The 17,178-nt window shown below is 39.7% G+C and overlaps 1 protein-coding gene across 1 annotated transcript; it reads right to left on the bottom strand.

The window, feature by feature from the left end:
- Nucleotides 1-13,020: 13,020 nt before the first annotated feature.
- Nucleotides 13,021-13,467, bottom strand: LOC139110250 (uncharacterized). Its single transcript, XM_070669880.1, has one exon. The coding sequence runs from the start codon at nucleotides 13,465-13,467 to the stop codon at nucleotides 13,021-13,023; it is 447 nt and encodes a 148-aa protein (XP_070525981.1).
- Nucleotides 13,468-17,178: the final 3,711 nt, after the last annotated feature.

Genomic DNA, 17,178 nt, shown 5'->3' with positions numbered 1-17,178 from the left:
GTTTTAAAAATAACATTTATTAGTTTGATACTAGTATAGCATAAATATATCCTAATAACGTTTTAGAAAATAAAGAAATAATGAAAAAAACAATCGAATAACGCTTAATGATAATTTGGAAAAACTACATTATACTACAGAATCTAAAATTTAGCAAAAATTAGTACAACGAAAATCCATGAAAATATTACTGCAATTTCATTTGAAGTCTAAGAGTTGGTAATTCATCCTACAAATAGTTGTACAAAATTGTAGATGGGTAACGAAATTAATATCGAAGCTACAGGAACTTTTACAAATATTTTATGTCACATTGGCATTAAGAATCATAGACCTAACATGAAATTTTATATTGCTTGAACATGATAAAAACAATTATTAATTTGATACTTGTATAGCATAAATATTACTTAACATTATTTAAGAAAATAATGAAACAGTAAAAAAACTAATCGAATAACTCTCAATGATAATTTGGAAGAATTACACCATACAAAAAAATCTAAATATTAGCAAAATTCGGTACAACGAAAATCGATGAAAATATTACTACAAGTTCGATTAAAGTTTAAAAATTGCTAATTCCACCTCTAAATTGTTGCATAAAATTGTACACGGGTAACGTAATTAATATCGAAGCTACAGGAATTTTTACATATATTTTATGTCACATTGGCACTAAGAATCATAGACCTAACATGAAATTTTATATTGCTTGAATATGAAAAAAACAATTATTAATTTGATACTTGTATAGCATAAATATCACTTAATATTATTTAAAAAAATAATGAAACAGTAAAAAAACCAATCGAATATCTTTGAATGATAATTTGAAAAAACTACACCATACAAAAAAATCTAAAATTTAGCAAAAGTCGGTACAACGAAAATCGATGAAAATATTACTACAAGTTCGATTAAAGTTTAAAAATTGCTAATTCCACCTCTCAATTGTTGCATAAAATTGTAGACGGGTAACGTAATTAATATTGATGTTACAAGAATTTATACAAATAATTTAAGGCATATCTGAGGCAATGTGCCACGTTTCGTTCTAAAATCTAAAGTTATCACTATAGTTAAACTTTTGAACTATCTTGTGCTGTTATTATAGTCTAATATGATCTATACCCGTTTCATTTTATGACGCATTAACAGTTGTCTATTAATAAGTGTTCTATGTATATCAATTGGCATTGTAACCTTTAATCAAATGTCTTTTGGTTTCAAATGTCATTTCATGTATCTGTCAACCCTTGAATCATTTTGTTATGAGCTCGAAGTATATTTATTTCTAGAATTCAAAGTTTGTGCGGAACATTCACTCCTTTTGCAACCTGTATTGTGTCGGTAGCAAGTTCATCGTCTGGCCGCTGCTTGCTCGAGGGCGTGCTCGCTACTACTAACTGAAACCCGTACATCGTCGCGTAGTGATACTTAGAACGAAATCGCGCGTGCCGCACAAAAGCACATCGTGCAACCATCGCAATTGAGAAGCAGATATTTCTATACAAATAGACGACACATAAACAAGAGTAAAGAGGGAATGAGTCTTAAAACAATCGACTGAGAAAATCGCATATATTACGCAGTGAGTAAAAAGTCGAAATTTGGTAGGTTATACATCGGAAGGATACCTTCTTTCGAGGAAAGATTTTCTACATATTCTGAAATATACGAAGGTTAAAAAATGCTCGAGAGATTACGCTTTGTCGGTGACTGTCCCGGTGTGTTAAAAAAGTTTAGGAATATTAGAGACAATTCAAAGTAGTTAGTCTCTGAAAACAAATGTCTTGAAAAAAAATTTATTACGGTACAATTCAGAAAAATGTGATAAGTATAACTCAGAATAATTGCATAATGACGAAAAAGTAAAATCAAAGCGCAGAGTTAATAGCGAAAAGTATTATTATCACATTAAAGTATCTTTAGCATTGTAATGTTAATACTCAAACCATATAAGTTTGGCTTTGGAATAATTCACTTGTGCAAAGCACTTTTTTTTTATTTAACATTTGTTTAGCTACACTTCAAATTGCAAAGCAGAATTGCACAGCAACAACGCAAATAATAACAATATTAATATCAAATTAAGCCATAAACCAATGTCGGCATCAGAAAACATCATATTAACATGAAATTAAATATTGCCTAAGTTTTAAAAATAACATTTATTAGTTTGATACTAGTATAGCATAAATATATCCTAATAACGTTTTAGAAAATAAAGAAATAATGAAAAAAACAATCGAATAACGCTTAATGATAATTTGGAAAAACTACATTATACTACAGAATCTAAAATTTAGCAAAAATTAGTACAACGAAAATCCATGAAAATATTACTGCAATTTCATTTGAAGTCTAAGAGTTGGTAATTCATCCTACAAATAGTTGTACAAAATTGTAGATGGGTAACGAAATTAATATCGAAGCTACAGGAACTTTTACAAATATTTTATGTCACATTGGCATTAAGAATCATAGACCTAACATGAAATTTTATATTGCTTGAACATGATAAAAACAATTATTAATTTGATACTTGTATAGCATAAATATTACTTAACATTATTTAAGAAAATAATGAAACAGTAAAAAAACTAATCGAATAACTCTCAATGATAATTTGGAAGAATTACACCATACAAAAAAATCTAAATATTAGCAAAATTCGGTACAACGAAAATCGATGAAAATATTACTACAAGTTCGATTAAAGTTTAAAAATTGCTAATTCCACCTCTAAATTGTTGCATAAAATTGTACACGGGTAACGTAATTAATATCGAAGCTACAGGAATTTTTACATATATTTTATGTCACATTGGCACTAAGAATCATAGACTTAACATGAAATTTTATATTGCCTGAATATGAAAAAAACAATTATTAATTTGATACTTGTATAGCATAAATATCACTTAATATTATTTAAAAAAATAATGAAACAGTAAAAAACCAATCGAATATCTTTGAATGATAATTTGAAAAAACTACACCATACAAAAAAATCTAAAATTTAGCAAAAGTCGGTACAACGAAAATCGATGAAAATATTACTACAAGTTCGATTAAAGTTTAAAAATTGCTAATTCCACCTCTCAATTGTTGCATAAAATTGTAGACGGGTAACGTAATTAATATTGATGTTACAAGAATTTATACAAATAATTTAAGGCATATCTGAGGCAATGTGCCACGTTTCGTTCTAAAATCTAAAGTTATCACTATAGTTAAACTTTTGAACTATCTTGTGCTGTTATTATAGTCTAATATGATCTATACCCGTTTCATTTTATGACGCATTAACAGTTGTCTATTAATAAGTGTTCTATGTATATCAATTGGCATTGTAACCTTTAATCAAATGTCTTTTGGTTTCAAATGTCATTTCATGTATCTGTCAACCCTTGAATCATTTTGTTATGAGCTCGAAGTATATTTATTTCTAGAATTCAAAGTTTGTGCGGAACATTCACTCCTTTTGCAACCTGTATTGTGTCGGTAGCAAGTTCATCGTCTGGCCGCTGCTTGCTCGAGGGCGTGCTCGCTACTACTAACTGAAACCCGTACATCGTCGCGTAGTGATACTTAGAACGAAATCGCGCGTGCCGCACAAAAGCACATCGTGCAACCATCGCAATTGAGAAGCAGATATTTCTATACAAATAGACGACACATAAACAAGAGTAAAGAGGGAATGAGTCTTAAAACAATCGACTGAGAAAATCGCATATATTACGCAGTGAGTAAAAAGTCGAAATTTGGTAGGTTATACATCGGAAGGATACCTTCTTTCGAGGAAAGATTTTCTACATATTCTGAAATATACGAAGGTTAAAAAATGCTCGAGAGATTACGCTTTGTCGGTGACTGTCTCGGTGTGTTAAAAAAGTTTACGAATATTAAAGACAATTTATAGTAGTTAGTCTCTGAAAACAAATGTCTGCCACCTCGCAGCGAGACAATTTGCCGAGCCATCACCGATACAGACCACATCGGAATCATTCAGGCGAAAGTATGCAAACCCGGAGTATTCATGGGAAGCTGCCTGGTTGAACCCATAAATAATATCTGTCCAGTAAGTATATTAAATACTTCGTACAGCGAAATTGTCTTTAGCACGCCGAACGTCGATATAAAAAGAATTGAAAACGCTGACGCAGAAGAGATACTCGTGTTGCGCAGAACGCGTGACTCGGAGCCCGTACAGTCACGACAAAAAAATTGAGAGACATTTTACGCACCGAACATTTAAATGAGGAAAAAAAGAAGTCTCTATTAGAAATGTGTGACAACTTTTGTGACACATTCTACTTAGACGGAGATACCTTAACATGTACTAACGTGGTAGCACATGAAATCTCCATGGACGAAAAAGCAAAACCAATAAATAGTCGACCATACAGACTGCCTGAACGACATAAAACGGAAGTAAACAACCAAATACAAAAAATGCTACAAAAAAAATAATACGGGAAAGTACCAGCCAATGGAATGCACCCATTCTGGTAGTACCGAAAAAAGCCGACGAAAATGAAAATCCCAGAGTTCGGATTGTGGTGGATTTTCAAAAATTAAATGAGATCACAATTGGACACTCATTTCCGATTCCTAACATCACAGACATTTTAGATCAACTAGGACAAGCAAAGTACTTTTCCACGTTAGATTTAGCATCAGGATATCATCAGATCCCGATGCATGAGATGGATCGGAACAATACCGCCTACTCAACAACTCTGGGGCATTACGAATTTAATCGTATGCCGTTCGGACTAAAAAATGCACCAGCCACGTTTCAACGGCTGATGAATGCAGTCTTGTCTGGTTTACAAGGCATCAAGTGTCTGGTATACCTTGATGATATAGTAATATACGGCTCTACTCTCCACGAGCATAATGAACGGCTAAAAGAAGTTTTCAAAAGGCTAAGAGAACACAACTTAAAATTACAACCAGGAAAATGCGAATTTCTACGAAAAGAAGTCCTGTACTTGGGACATATAATAGCAAAGGACGGAATACGGCCCGACCTGTCTAAAATATCCGCCGTAAGAAATTATCCGACTCCGAAAAGAATCAAAGATATTCAATCTTTTATCGAATTGTCCGGATACTACAGAAAATTCATCGCTAACTTCTCAAAAATAGCAAAACCATTAACGAATCTAACAAGAAAAGGCCAAGAATTTAAGTGGGAGATAGAGCAGCAGCAAGCATTTGAAATGCTCAAGGAAAAATTAACTACCGCGCCGGTATTAAATTACCCAGATTTTGCGAAAAAATTTTTAATCACAACGGATGCCTCCGACCAAGCAATCGGAGCCATACTTTCGCAAGGTGAAATCGGAGAAGACAGGCCGATCTCTTATGCAAGCCGCATATTAAATAAAGCGGAGAAGAATTACACAACAACTGAAAAAGAATTACTAGCCATAGTCTAGGCCGTCAAACATTTTAGGCCATACATCTACGGAACAAAATTCACCATCATTACGGATCATAAACCACTAACCTGGCTTCTTAATGTAAATGACCCAGGGTCGCGATTAATCCGATGGCGATTAAAATTAGAAGAATATACATACGAAATTCTACACAAGGCAGGAAAGAAAAATACGAACGCAGACGCGCTCAGTAGAAACCCGCCGCTCGAAAAAATTGTCAGCATAAATACGACCGTTGAAACGCGAGACTATACGACGGAAGAAAAAGAAAAAATTTTAAAAGAATATCACGACTCTCCACTGGGAGGACACCAGGGAATATCACGAACAATAAATCGATTAAGATTGAAACATAACTGGCACGGACTAACAAAGGATGTCGAAAAATACATAAAGAGATGTCAACCATGCAAGAAAAATAAATTAAGTAGGCAAACAAAAATGCCACTAACAATCACGGATACACCTTAACGACCTTTTGAGAAATGCGCCCTGGATATTGTAGGGCCATTCCCCGTGTCAAACGAAGGGAACAAATATATATTAACGTTCCAAGACGCCTTAACGAAATTTAGTAAGGCGATTCCAATTACCAACTAAGAAGCGCTGACAGTGGCAAAAGCATTTATAACGAAGATCGTATTCGAGCATGGAATACCGGAGAAACTACTCACGGAACAAGGGACGAATTTTACAAGCGAAATGTTTAAACAAACCTGCAAGTTAGTAAAAATTGAAAAAATACAAACAACCGCCTACCACCCTGAAACAAATGGCGCATTGGAAAGATTGCACAGAACTCTCGCCGAATATCTAAGACATTATCTAAACGAGGAACAAACAGATTGGGACGAATGGTTACCGTATGCTATGTTTACGTATAATACCACGCCACACACAGCTACGGGTTTTACACCATTCGAGCTCATCTATGGACACCAAGCTTTGCTGCCTACAGCAGTGTCAGGCACACCAAAGCAGACGTATTCGTACGGAGATTACGTACAAGAACTCCGAGAACGGCTACGGGCATCAAATTTATTAGCGTGAGAACACGCTAAGGAGGAAAAATTAAAAGCAAAAATAAACTTCGACATACGAACAAACCCTGAATCATTCAAAGTCGGAGATTCCGTACTATTACACGACGAAGCAGTACGGCGAGGGCGATCAAAGAAATTCGACGCGCAATGGGTGGGACCACACGTAATAATAGAAAAACACGGCGAAATAAATTATACAATAAAAAAGAGAAGAAAAACCATTCGCGTTCACGCCAACCGGTTAAAACTAATTATCGAACATTAAGAGGAAAAGGAGAGGGTGAGTCGGTAAAACAGAGAAAGAGAGAACAAGCAAAAAAGGGTCATGCCACAGAGCAAACAGAAAATTGATACCCAGGAGCATTGGATGAGGGGACTGGACGACGGATCAACAGCAGGAAGGAACAGAGTTCAAAGCCCAAAAGCGGCAAATAAAAAAAAAAATTACTCACCAGACTGCAGGACATCGACGGTGCGAGACCCATCCTCGGCGAGCCGCACACACAGGTCCCGGTCCTCCACCCGGGTGATCACTTCCCGCAGCCCATAGGGAGACGCCGGCGATGGCCCTGGGTCCGGGGCCGCAGACACCCCCGAACAATAGGCCACCAAAGAATACGGTGGCGGCGGCGATTCGGGGGGCGGCGACCGATAAAGAGGATCCAGGGCCGGAGGATCAGTATCCGGCGTTCTCGGCTCCACCGGTGACGACATCCGCGAAGATGCCTCCGATGGCAGAGGGCTCGATGGTTGATCCTCCGGGTGGAAGATGAGAAAACTCCGGTATCTCCTCCACCACGATCCCCCCGGTAGTAAGCTCTTTGCAGATCATCGGAGGGAATCCACCAATGGGCGGTATGTACAAAGGGGGCGGCAGCCCCACGGGTGCCCCCCCGGTCGACGTCGACGGGCCATCCGAGTGCTCCGGCACCGTTGTCGCCGTAGAACTAGGCGACAAAGCAGCCACGGAGCATTCCTCGCAGTACCGAGGAGCATAGGTGCTCCGGCACCGCGGGCAAAAATGCAGGCAAGCCCGCGACATACTATGCCCTAAACACAGGGGGGCAAATCGGGGCTCGTCGCACCGATAACATCCAGACGACACGTTCTCACTCACTGGAAACAAGAGAAAAGTTATAAAAAACCGACCACCACACATCACACATATGTATATATATAAAAAAAAAAAAAAAAAAAAAAACAATAAATAAAAAATTTTTTACTTTTTTTGAAAAAAAAAAACGCAAAACACGGACTCGTTCACGATAGACTGCTCAAGACAGACTAAAGAGTCTCTGAAATTAGAAGGCAGCAGTGAAGGAAAGAAGAACTTGAGCCGTGCAAAAAATAAAAAGTTTAGATAAGTGAAATTTTAATCGTAATATGCACTCACCTCATCAAAAAGACGTTCCCACTGTAGACGTTAAACACCACGACGCTGACAGACACTTCCACATAGAAATATAAAATCAAAACTAACACACAGTAAGAAAGGCTACTCATTTTTCAGACTTGCGTTCACGGTAACGCAAGCCAGGAATTCAGGAGAAAACACGGATACACGCACACCACCGTATTCTATCGCCCGGTTTACACACACCCCCGGATTATATTATGATAGCCAGGGATTTCTGCAAATGGCAACGTCTACATAGAAGTTCGTAATTATGACAGATGTCTCAACCATCGAAGAACGATACAAGAAAATACAAAATTACACGGAAAAAGCAGAAAAACTCTGCAATTACTTCCATGAGGCACATGAAGAAAACATAGGTGGCAAGTGCAACGAGCTATTATATACAACGCTCGCCGAATACGACAAATTAACAACCGCAATAAACCGGCTGCAAGTTATAAATGGGTCCGCAACACAAAAGAGAGGTTTAATTGATTTTGTCGGGAAAGCGGGAAAAGCATTATTCGGCCTGATGGACGTAGACGACGAGAAACAAATCGCGGAACAACTGGAAATACTACACTCGCAACAACAAACTTTGCAACACATCGCAAAAAATCAGATAAAAATTCTGAACACAACGATAGGTCACATCCGAGAAACAGAAAGTAACATGGACCAACATATTAAAAATCTAGCAAACGCGACAGCGGCAGTGAGCTGGAAACTCGACCAGATAACACGCCGACTGTACGCGTTAGATTTCGTGTCTATAGTAAGAACATTGATCACAGACACATTAAATGATGTGCACGACATCACGAATTTCTTGACACATTCAAAATCCGACATGCTGAATCTGCGGTTATTTCCGTTAGAAAAAATACTAGCGGAACTAAAGGAAGCCGCAGGAAAATTAAGAAGGGGAAATCACTTCCCATTTCGTATCAACGAACAAAGTTGATACAATATCCACGAATACGCAGAGATCAGCGCGTATTACAAAGGAAATGCAATAATAACAATTATAAAATTCCCGATAGTGGGATATGAAAATTTTGAAGTAATGCGTGTTCACGATTGCACGCGAAGTTGGAAAAATAATGTTAGCCGAATTATTTTTAAACAGTGGACTGTATTTATGTATATATGTACAACAGGGATAAACTACGGCAAGTTTATCCTTAGCAAAGAATAGTTAAAACATCTGCGGGTTAAAACCGGGAAGGCTAAGTACGCGATACTGCGATGCGCTTTCGATGAGTGCTAGCGGTAGACTGCCGGGATCGGCTGCGCTATTAGGCTGGAAAGATTAGTGCCTTTGTCTTTTGACAAAGAAGAACCTTTGCACTTAGGTCCTTTCGATGGGATATTCCCGTTGCTGGGCGCGATATAGCACGTATTAAAATATAAATTGATAACTGCATGAGTCGTCCCGGATGCGCAGTGACAATAATCCGGCAGGACAAAACGATACTGAACTGACTCAGAGTTCTAATCTTCTTTCGATACAATAAAAGCGCTCAATTACTTGGAGCATTATCCACGCGATAAAAAGTACCGTTTGCTCTGTGAATCGTATAAAAAAAAACAATGACTTAATCCTGAACATTCCGCCCGCCTCGTTAATGCTAACGAAAATACAAACCAATACATACAGATGATATATTTTACATAATTTGCCGCCCGCCATAGGGTAATACAATTATTTACGCAAATATTGGTTAAGTTATGCTTATTTTAAATTGCACTACTGAAAAATAAATAGCACCCGCCCGCCGTGGTGGTAATTATCCTCGCTGGGATTCAGGAAAAAACTAGGCAAAAGAACTAATTCACACGATCTTACTGAAAAGAAAATAAGGTTTGCGGTCCGCCCGCCGTGGCGGTAATCAGTTACGTATAGATAAAATTAAAACAAAGGCTTATGCTGAAAAGATAATAAAATTACAATTTGCCCGTTTCGGCAGTAACTAATAACGTCTTAAGAAAATGTTTATTAAAGAATTTTGATGATTGCCGCAAGCCGCATGCAGATTGTTGCTGAAGAGCTATGGTTAAGTTGTTCATCGGTTCCTGCCGATGACACGGATGGCCGGAACAGACCGTAGGCAGACCGACGCTGGGAGGCGACGGCGAAGACGTCCATCGGCTCCTACCGATGGTGATACAAATCATTGATCTCTGTTGATGACAAGGGTGGTCGTAACAGGCCGCAAACTGGTCGATGCTGGAAGGTGACGGCGAAGAAGATCATTGGCTTCTGCCAAGAATGATGCTTGGCCGAACAGGCCGCAAGCAAGCCGACGCTGGAGCGCGACGGCAAGATGTCCACCGGCTCCTGCCGATGACGAAAGTTGGCCGAACAGGCCGCAGGCTGACCGACGCTGGGAGGCGACGGCGAAGTCGTCCACCGGCTTCTGCCGATGACGAAAGCGGGTTGCAGCGAACCTTGAGCAGGCCGACGTTGGAGTGCGTCGGCGAAGATGTTCATCGGCTCCTGCCGATGACGACAATACAGCAAGGGCCGCAGCTGACCTGAAGATTCCATCGCTGTCATACAACAGTAAGATGTTTAATGGTTCTGGTCGAAAAACAGGGTAGGCAGGGCCGCAGCAGGCCGGCAAAATCCCGTCGCTAGCAGGCGACGACGACAATGTTCAACGGGCTCCGGCCGAAGAACGATACATAACAGGGCCGCAGCAGGCCGGCAGAAGTCCCGTTGCTAGCAGGCGACGGCGACGATGTTCCACGAACTCCGGTCGAGGAACGATGCACAGCAGGGCCGTAACAGGCCGCAGAAGTTCCGTCGCTGGCAGGCGACGGCGACGATGTTCCACGAACTCCGGTCGAGGAACGATGCACAGCAGGGCCGCAACAGGCCGCAGAAGTCCCGTCGCTGACAGGCGACGACGACGATGTTCCACGAACTCCGGTCGAGGAACAATGCACAGCAGGGCCGCAACAGGCCGGAAAATTCCGTCGCTAGCAGGCGACGGTGACGATGTTCCACGGACTCTTACCGAGGAACAATGCACAGCAGGGGGAATATATTTAGAGGGTGGCCTTTTCAAAATTCGCCCTCAAATCCTCCGGAGTTGTTCTCCCACTGGTTTTTCTGGAAGATCTGGATAATGTTCTTTCACTACCGGCTGGTAGTATAGTTTCGACCTCGATGTCGGGATGGTTGCTGCATTCCTCGGCCCATGAAGTTGTTACGATAGGAGAGGCTGGTGAAGATCGTGGTGTAGTTGCTTTAGATCGTTGTTCAAGGAAGGCATCGTGCACGGAAGTGTGGTGGCGGTCTCCACATTCGGAGCAAAATCTAGTTGACGGGCATGCGGCAACGTCATGTTCTCCAAAACAATTAATGCAAAGTCCAGACTTCTGGACCAACTGCATCCTAGCCTGAGGTCCCATTTTAGCTAGGGCCCCGCATGCCAAGATGTAATGAGCTCCTAAGCAAAGGGAGCACTTGCTCGGCTTTTTTCCGGAAATCTGCGCGAGATTTCCAGATCGTAGTGTTTGCGAGGCGCGCAGCTCTTGAACGCCCGCCGGAGTTTTTGTTGCGGTTAAGTTTCCTGAGGTCTGCTGCATTTCCTCAAATTTTCCTTGCAGAAAATTTAGTACATCCTCTAGGTTTGGTGACTTCTGGCAGGTAGCGCGTGCAGATCTCCAGCTTTGGAATAGGCTGGGATTCATTTTTGAAATGACGGCATGAATGAAAAAATCATTCTTTTCAAAGTCTCGATCGAGACGCTTTAAGAAATTCCGTGTTTCCTTTACCTCGCGTAGCAGTCCGCGTAACTGTGTTTCGGATCCGGATCGCACAACCGGAAGCTTTCATAAAGCTTGATATAGTGCTTCTAACTTGAGTCTGCTGATTCCCGAAATAATCGTTCAATTTTGTCCAGACGCTCTGGAGATTGCCGCCGATGGCTAAAGTATTATCAAATATTTTGAGCGCTTCTCCTGAAAGGCTATCGTCTAGGAGCTCTATTTTCTGTGGCTCGGACAGGCTCTCGTCCTCTAGGATGGTGACTCGGAACGTGGTCCTGAAGGCATCCCAGTCTCGGAATCGCCCCGAGAATTTTACCGTTGCTTTTGGTTGTGGACGCGCGACGGGACTAGCAGGTATCGCGACATCCTCGGTCTTTTCCTTGCGTAGCTTCAAAAGTAGTTTTGTAAGACCAGAGCGTTGCTGGATATAATCTTCTTCGGCCTGATTGAAGATGTCCATGGTATAATAGTCTCGTTTTGAAACTTTTTCCCAATGCTGGGCAATTAATTCTTGATGGTTTCCTTGGAATTGCTGCCAGCATTGATCCAATAATGAGATCCGCGTCTCGATCATTGTCTCATTGTAACAACTGTCACCAGCGTGGTGCAGCTTCGCTAAAGCCCGTCGGATTCGATCATGAAGATCCATTTGACCTCGAATTATCATATCGCAGGTAGTAGCCATTTTTCAAAGTCAGAAATGCACTGATCACTAATTTCAATACACACGCACGATTTAACTTTAGCGTATATGCGCGATTCAATTTTTACGCACACGCGGTACCGCGACTCGCTAACACGTATTATGATTTTCGAAAAGCAAGGATACTGCTATCCGGCTCGAAGGACCAAAATGTTCACGATTGCACGCGAAGTTGAAAAAATAATTTGGCAAATTATTTTTTAACAATGGACTGTATTTATAAATGTATTTACAGCAGGAATAAACTGTGGCGAGTTTATTATTAGTAAATATACAGTTGAAATCTCTGCGGATTTAAACAAGAAGGGCTAAGCGCGCGATACTGCGATGCGCATTTGATGAGTGCTAGCGGTAGACTGCCGGAATTAACTGCGTTATGAAGCTAGAATGATTGATGACTTGGAGCATTTTCCATGTGATAAAAAGTATCGTTTGCAATGACTTAATCTTGAACACCCGTTGATCATACATTATCTCCATACGTCCTAACAGGTCCTGAAGAGTTATAGAAAGGTGCTCCGGTACCGAATGGAACCACTCGATTGCATCTCCTTCTAGTTTTGCTCCTATCAATAGCTTTGTCATTCCGTCGTCCAGTTGGTACGTTCGCTTTACCAACGTCAACTGCTCTTTCCATTTCTAAAAAGTTCCATATTTTCCACTGAAGGCCGGTAACAGTTCCTTCAAACTAGTCAAACTAATCTTGTAGGTTGACGCACTGAAGCTTTCGTTTTGCGACACTTGTGTCAAAGCGCGTAACTGCTCATTTTCTCTTCGCATAACGTCCAATTCTCGAGCCATCAAAGATCGTTCTCTTTTCGCTAACTCATTTTCCCTTCTGAGTATTTCTTCTCTATCAGGTGGATTTTCCTGGTCGTCTGCTGCCCCACTCGGACTCGAGGTTTCACTTCGCTCTTCTTCCGACGCGTCTACCTCCGTCGAATCAAGATCTATGATCCATTGTCCTGACGGATCCGCTTCTTGAAGCCTCTTGATTAACTCATTTTTAACGCCTGTTGTAACCAGGTTTAACTCACGCAGCTTATCCTTTAATGTCGTAACGGTGAATGTACTAGGATCTCTCATAACGATTCCTTGACTTATACAGTTCACAGTTCCAATTCACGCTTTCGCGCACAACTTATTCACTTCGAACTTATTTCGATCTCCTTTGAGATATTCGAAATCACTTCTTCCTCGTTTTTACCTGAGGAATTCGGAGTCTCGATCCCACTTCTGATTTTGGAAGGAATTCAGATGAATTATAAAGAAAGTTTGATTTGGAATCCTTTAAAAAGAATTAAAGTACCTTTATTGATTAGAGCGGACCTCCGCTTAGTTACAATGATGAAGCGAGACTGCTCGCTCGTTGCAACATACACCGCTAGCTTTTGCATCAAGGCCAAGTTAGGGGATTTTTGCACAGAGAGATAAGAGTACGCCGAATTAAAATTAATATGATATGATATTTAAATCGTTATGTGATACTGAATAAATCGCTACTAAGAATCTATCTTCTACTATTACTACATATATAAGTTCGGTCTACTTGAGGCTGAGTTAATGGTATATTGCAATTTTCGACATCTAACAGCGATAAAGTTGTAATATTCAAATTTGCAGATCCACAATCGTAGCCAATTATTCCGTTTATTTCGGTAACATGCACGAAGACGATCACGCCGATAATCCATTTAAATCTCGAATCCATCTGAAAATATAATTTTATTTTCATTCATTCGGTTTAATGTATGATACACGTAGCCTATTCGGGTGTACAACCTTCGTATTTTTCTTAATTCTTATCCTCACGTTGTTTTTATTTAGAATTTCTAAAACTTCGTGAGGCCCAGTGTATTGATTACCGAATTTACCTGGCTTCGGTCCCTTCAATAAAAATACGTAGTCTCCGGGCTTAAAAGTTTTTGGGTTTATCTTTCTGTCATAAAGTTTCTTAGACTTTTCTTTCGCTTCTGTTACATTTTTGAAAGCGTTTGTTTGCAAATTATGGAGCTGTGTGACGAGGCTTATTAAGTAATCGTCGTAGCTAGCTAACTTTTCCTCCGGACCGAGAGGTTCGTCCGTCGGTACTCTAGCTATTTTTCCGAATACTAATTCATACGGTGTATGTTTCGTTGCTTCATGTACACAGGTGTTGTAATTAAACATAGCAAGTCCGACCCACTTATCCCATTCCTTTTGCTCATTTGCATATTGTTTTAAATATTCGCCAAGAGCATGGTGAGATCTTTTCAAAGATCCATTGAATTGTGGGTGAAATGCTGTTGTTCGAAATTTTCGTATCCTAAATATTTTCGCTACCTTTTTAATTAAATCACTTATAAAATTTCTACCTTGGTCGGTTAATATTGCTTTCGGAGCTCCCAATACACAAACAAATCTGTCTACAAATACTTCAGCTATTGTTTCAGATGTCTGGGTTTGCAGAGGTATGCCCATGCAGAATTTTGTTAATTGATCTTGCATGGTCAGGATATATTCGTTTCCTCTGTCAGTTTTTGGCAGAGGCCTCACAATATCCATAGCAATTTTATCAAAAGAAGTTCCTGGTGTGTCGGTTATTAGCATGGGCTGCTTATTTTTTACCCTAACTAATTTTTTTAACTGACACTGTAAACATTGTTGAATATATAGTTGAACTTCCTGTTTTGAATTCTCCCAGTAATATTTATGTTTAATTCTATTGTATGTTTTATTTACTTCGCGATGTCCCCCCGTTGGTGAACAATGCATTTCTCCGATTATCGACGACCGGAGATCTCTGGGAGGATATTTTATCAATTCGTTGCAAATTATTAATTTTGTGGGTGAATTTAAGAAAATTATGTGTAGCAGATTTTTGATTTCACTCCAAGGTACGTTGTTTACTAAATCAGTTTTTGCAATACTAATTGTTTGCAAATTTAATTCTTCGGAGATAGTTCGCAAATTTTTAATAGCTGTGGATATGTGTTGCAGAGTTAAAGTTGGTCCTTCCCGGACTCCCTCGCTGATTGGTAAAATAATGTGATAGTATTTTTTATAATTAATAGGTTGTGCTTCACCTAAGGTTAGCGTTTTTATTTTCGGTAATTCGTTTCTTTCAAATAATTTCTGTGAACCTGAATCTAAAGGATTTCCTTCGGTGTCTGTAAAATATGTGATATTATCCTTTCGTAAAAATAATAAATCGCGTGTTTCGATTATATTATTAGGTATATCTTGTATATCGGTGATAACGGGTAAATTTTTATTTTCATCCGTTTCACTTTCGCTTTCATCGTCACTCTCTTTTTCTTCGTCGAGGTCGTCCTTTTGAATTTCAAGTTCTTCTATTTGTTCGTTTTCCTTTTCAATTGTATTTTCTTTTAATTGTTCCATTTTTTCTTTCTTTGCTGTTTGGCTTCGTGTCTGGATTCTACGTTCCATCCGTGGATCATGAATTAATGCCTGTTCCACAATTTCCTGTGATGGCTCACTTAATTCTTGATCTGTAAAAGGTACTGAGTCATTTTTAATTGATATATTGTCTATTTCTTTTTCATCAGACAGATATAATTTATAATCATCGTCCTCTTCACTATCATTGTCTGATTCCTCCAGCATTTGTTCAATTAATTCGGCGTCCTTAGGATTGTTCGGATTTAATTTCTTTGCAGGATTAATTATATTACACGGTATTTCTTCTACTGGATTCCTAGACAATGCATCCGCATTTACATTAGTTTTCCCAGCTTTATATACTACGTCGTAGTTATACTCTGCTAATTTTAATCGCCACCGAAGTATGCGCATATTAGCATCTTGAGCATTGTTGTAACCTGAGCTGCACTTCAAAGAATGCGCTCTGGTTGCAAACCACCCCGGAAATACCTTGCGTATTTCGACATCGGGCAAGGACCTCGGGATTATCGCCCGATGTCGAAACAAGGAAATGAACATTTAACAATTATTTTAAGGCCGCGCGGTTGACGAACCTCTCCGGTCAACCACCGCGGCCGAAACTCGCTGAGGTTGCAACTCGGCCGAGTATATGAGCGACGGCTCGGAAGCCGTCGCGGGCACTCCTATCAGGAGAAACGTGACGCGTGACAAGTGTATCAACGCAGAAATAAAACAAGTACAGCACGTTTTTAAAAGACAAGTCTTTATTCGCCTACACCCGGCTCCTCTCAACTGGTGGCACACGTTCCGGCGAACGGACCCACACCCGCACCGTACCACGGTGTAACAGCATGCTTAAACCAGAGTAATGGTTTGTGATCCGTAACTAAGGTAAATTTTCGGCCGTATAAGTATGGCCGAAAATGCTTAACGCAATATACAATAGCTAGTGCTTCTTTTTCATATGTATCATACTTTACTTCATTGTCTGTTAGTGTGCGAGATGCATATGCCACCGGTTGATCTTTGTTAATTTTTCCTTGGGATAAAATTCCTCCTACTGCGAGTCCTGAGGCGTCTGTAGTTAGTATAAATGGTTGTGAGAAATCTGGATATTGTAATACTGGTTCCTCACATAATTTTTGTTTTAATAATTCGAATGCTTCCTCCTGATTTGTTGAAGTCCATTCGAATGCTGTATCATTTTTTAACAATACAGTCAAGGGTTTAGCTAATTTTGAGAAGCTTGGTATGAACCGTCGGTAGTATCCCGCCAAGCCTAAAAATTGTTTAATATTTTTAGGCGTCTTAAGTCGTGGAAATAATTTAACAGCTTCCAGCTTTTTCGGATCTGGAGTTACGCCGTCTTTGCTAATTACATGACCGAGATAAGTTACTTTTGATTTTAAAAAT

This window comes from Cardiocondyla obscurior, linkage group LG19 (assembly GCF_019399895.1).
Source record: "Cardiocondyla obscurior isolate alpha-2009 linkage group LG19, Cobs3.1, whole genome shotgun sequence".
Lineage (NCBI taxonomy): Eukaryota > Metazoa > Arthropoda > Insecta > Hymenoptera > Formicidae > Cardiocondyla > Cardiocondyla obscurior.
Note: the sequence above shows the minus strand (reverse complement) of the source record. Positions and strands in the feature narration are given on the sequence as shown.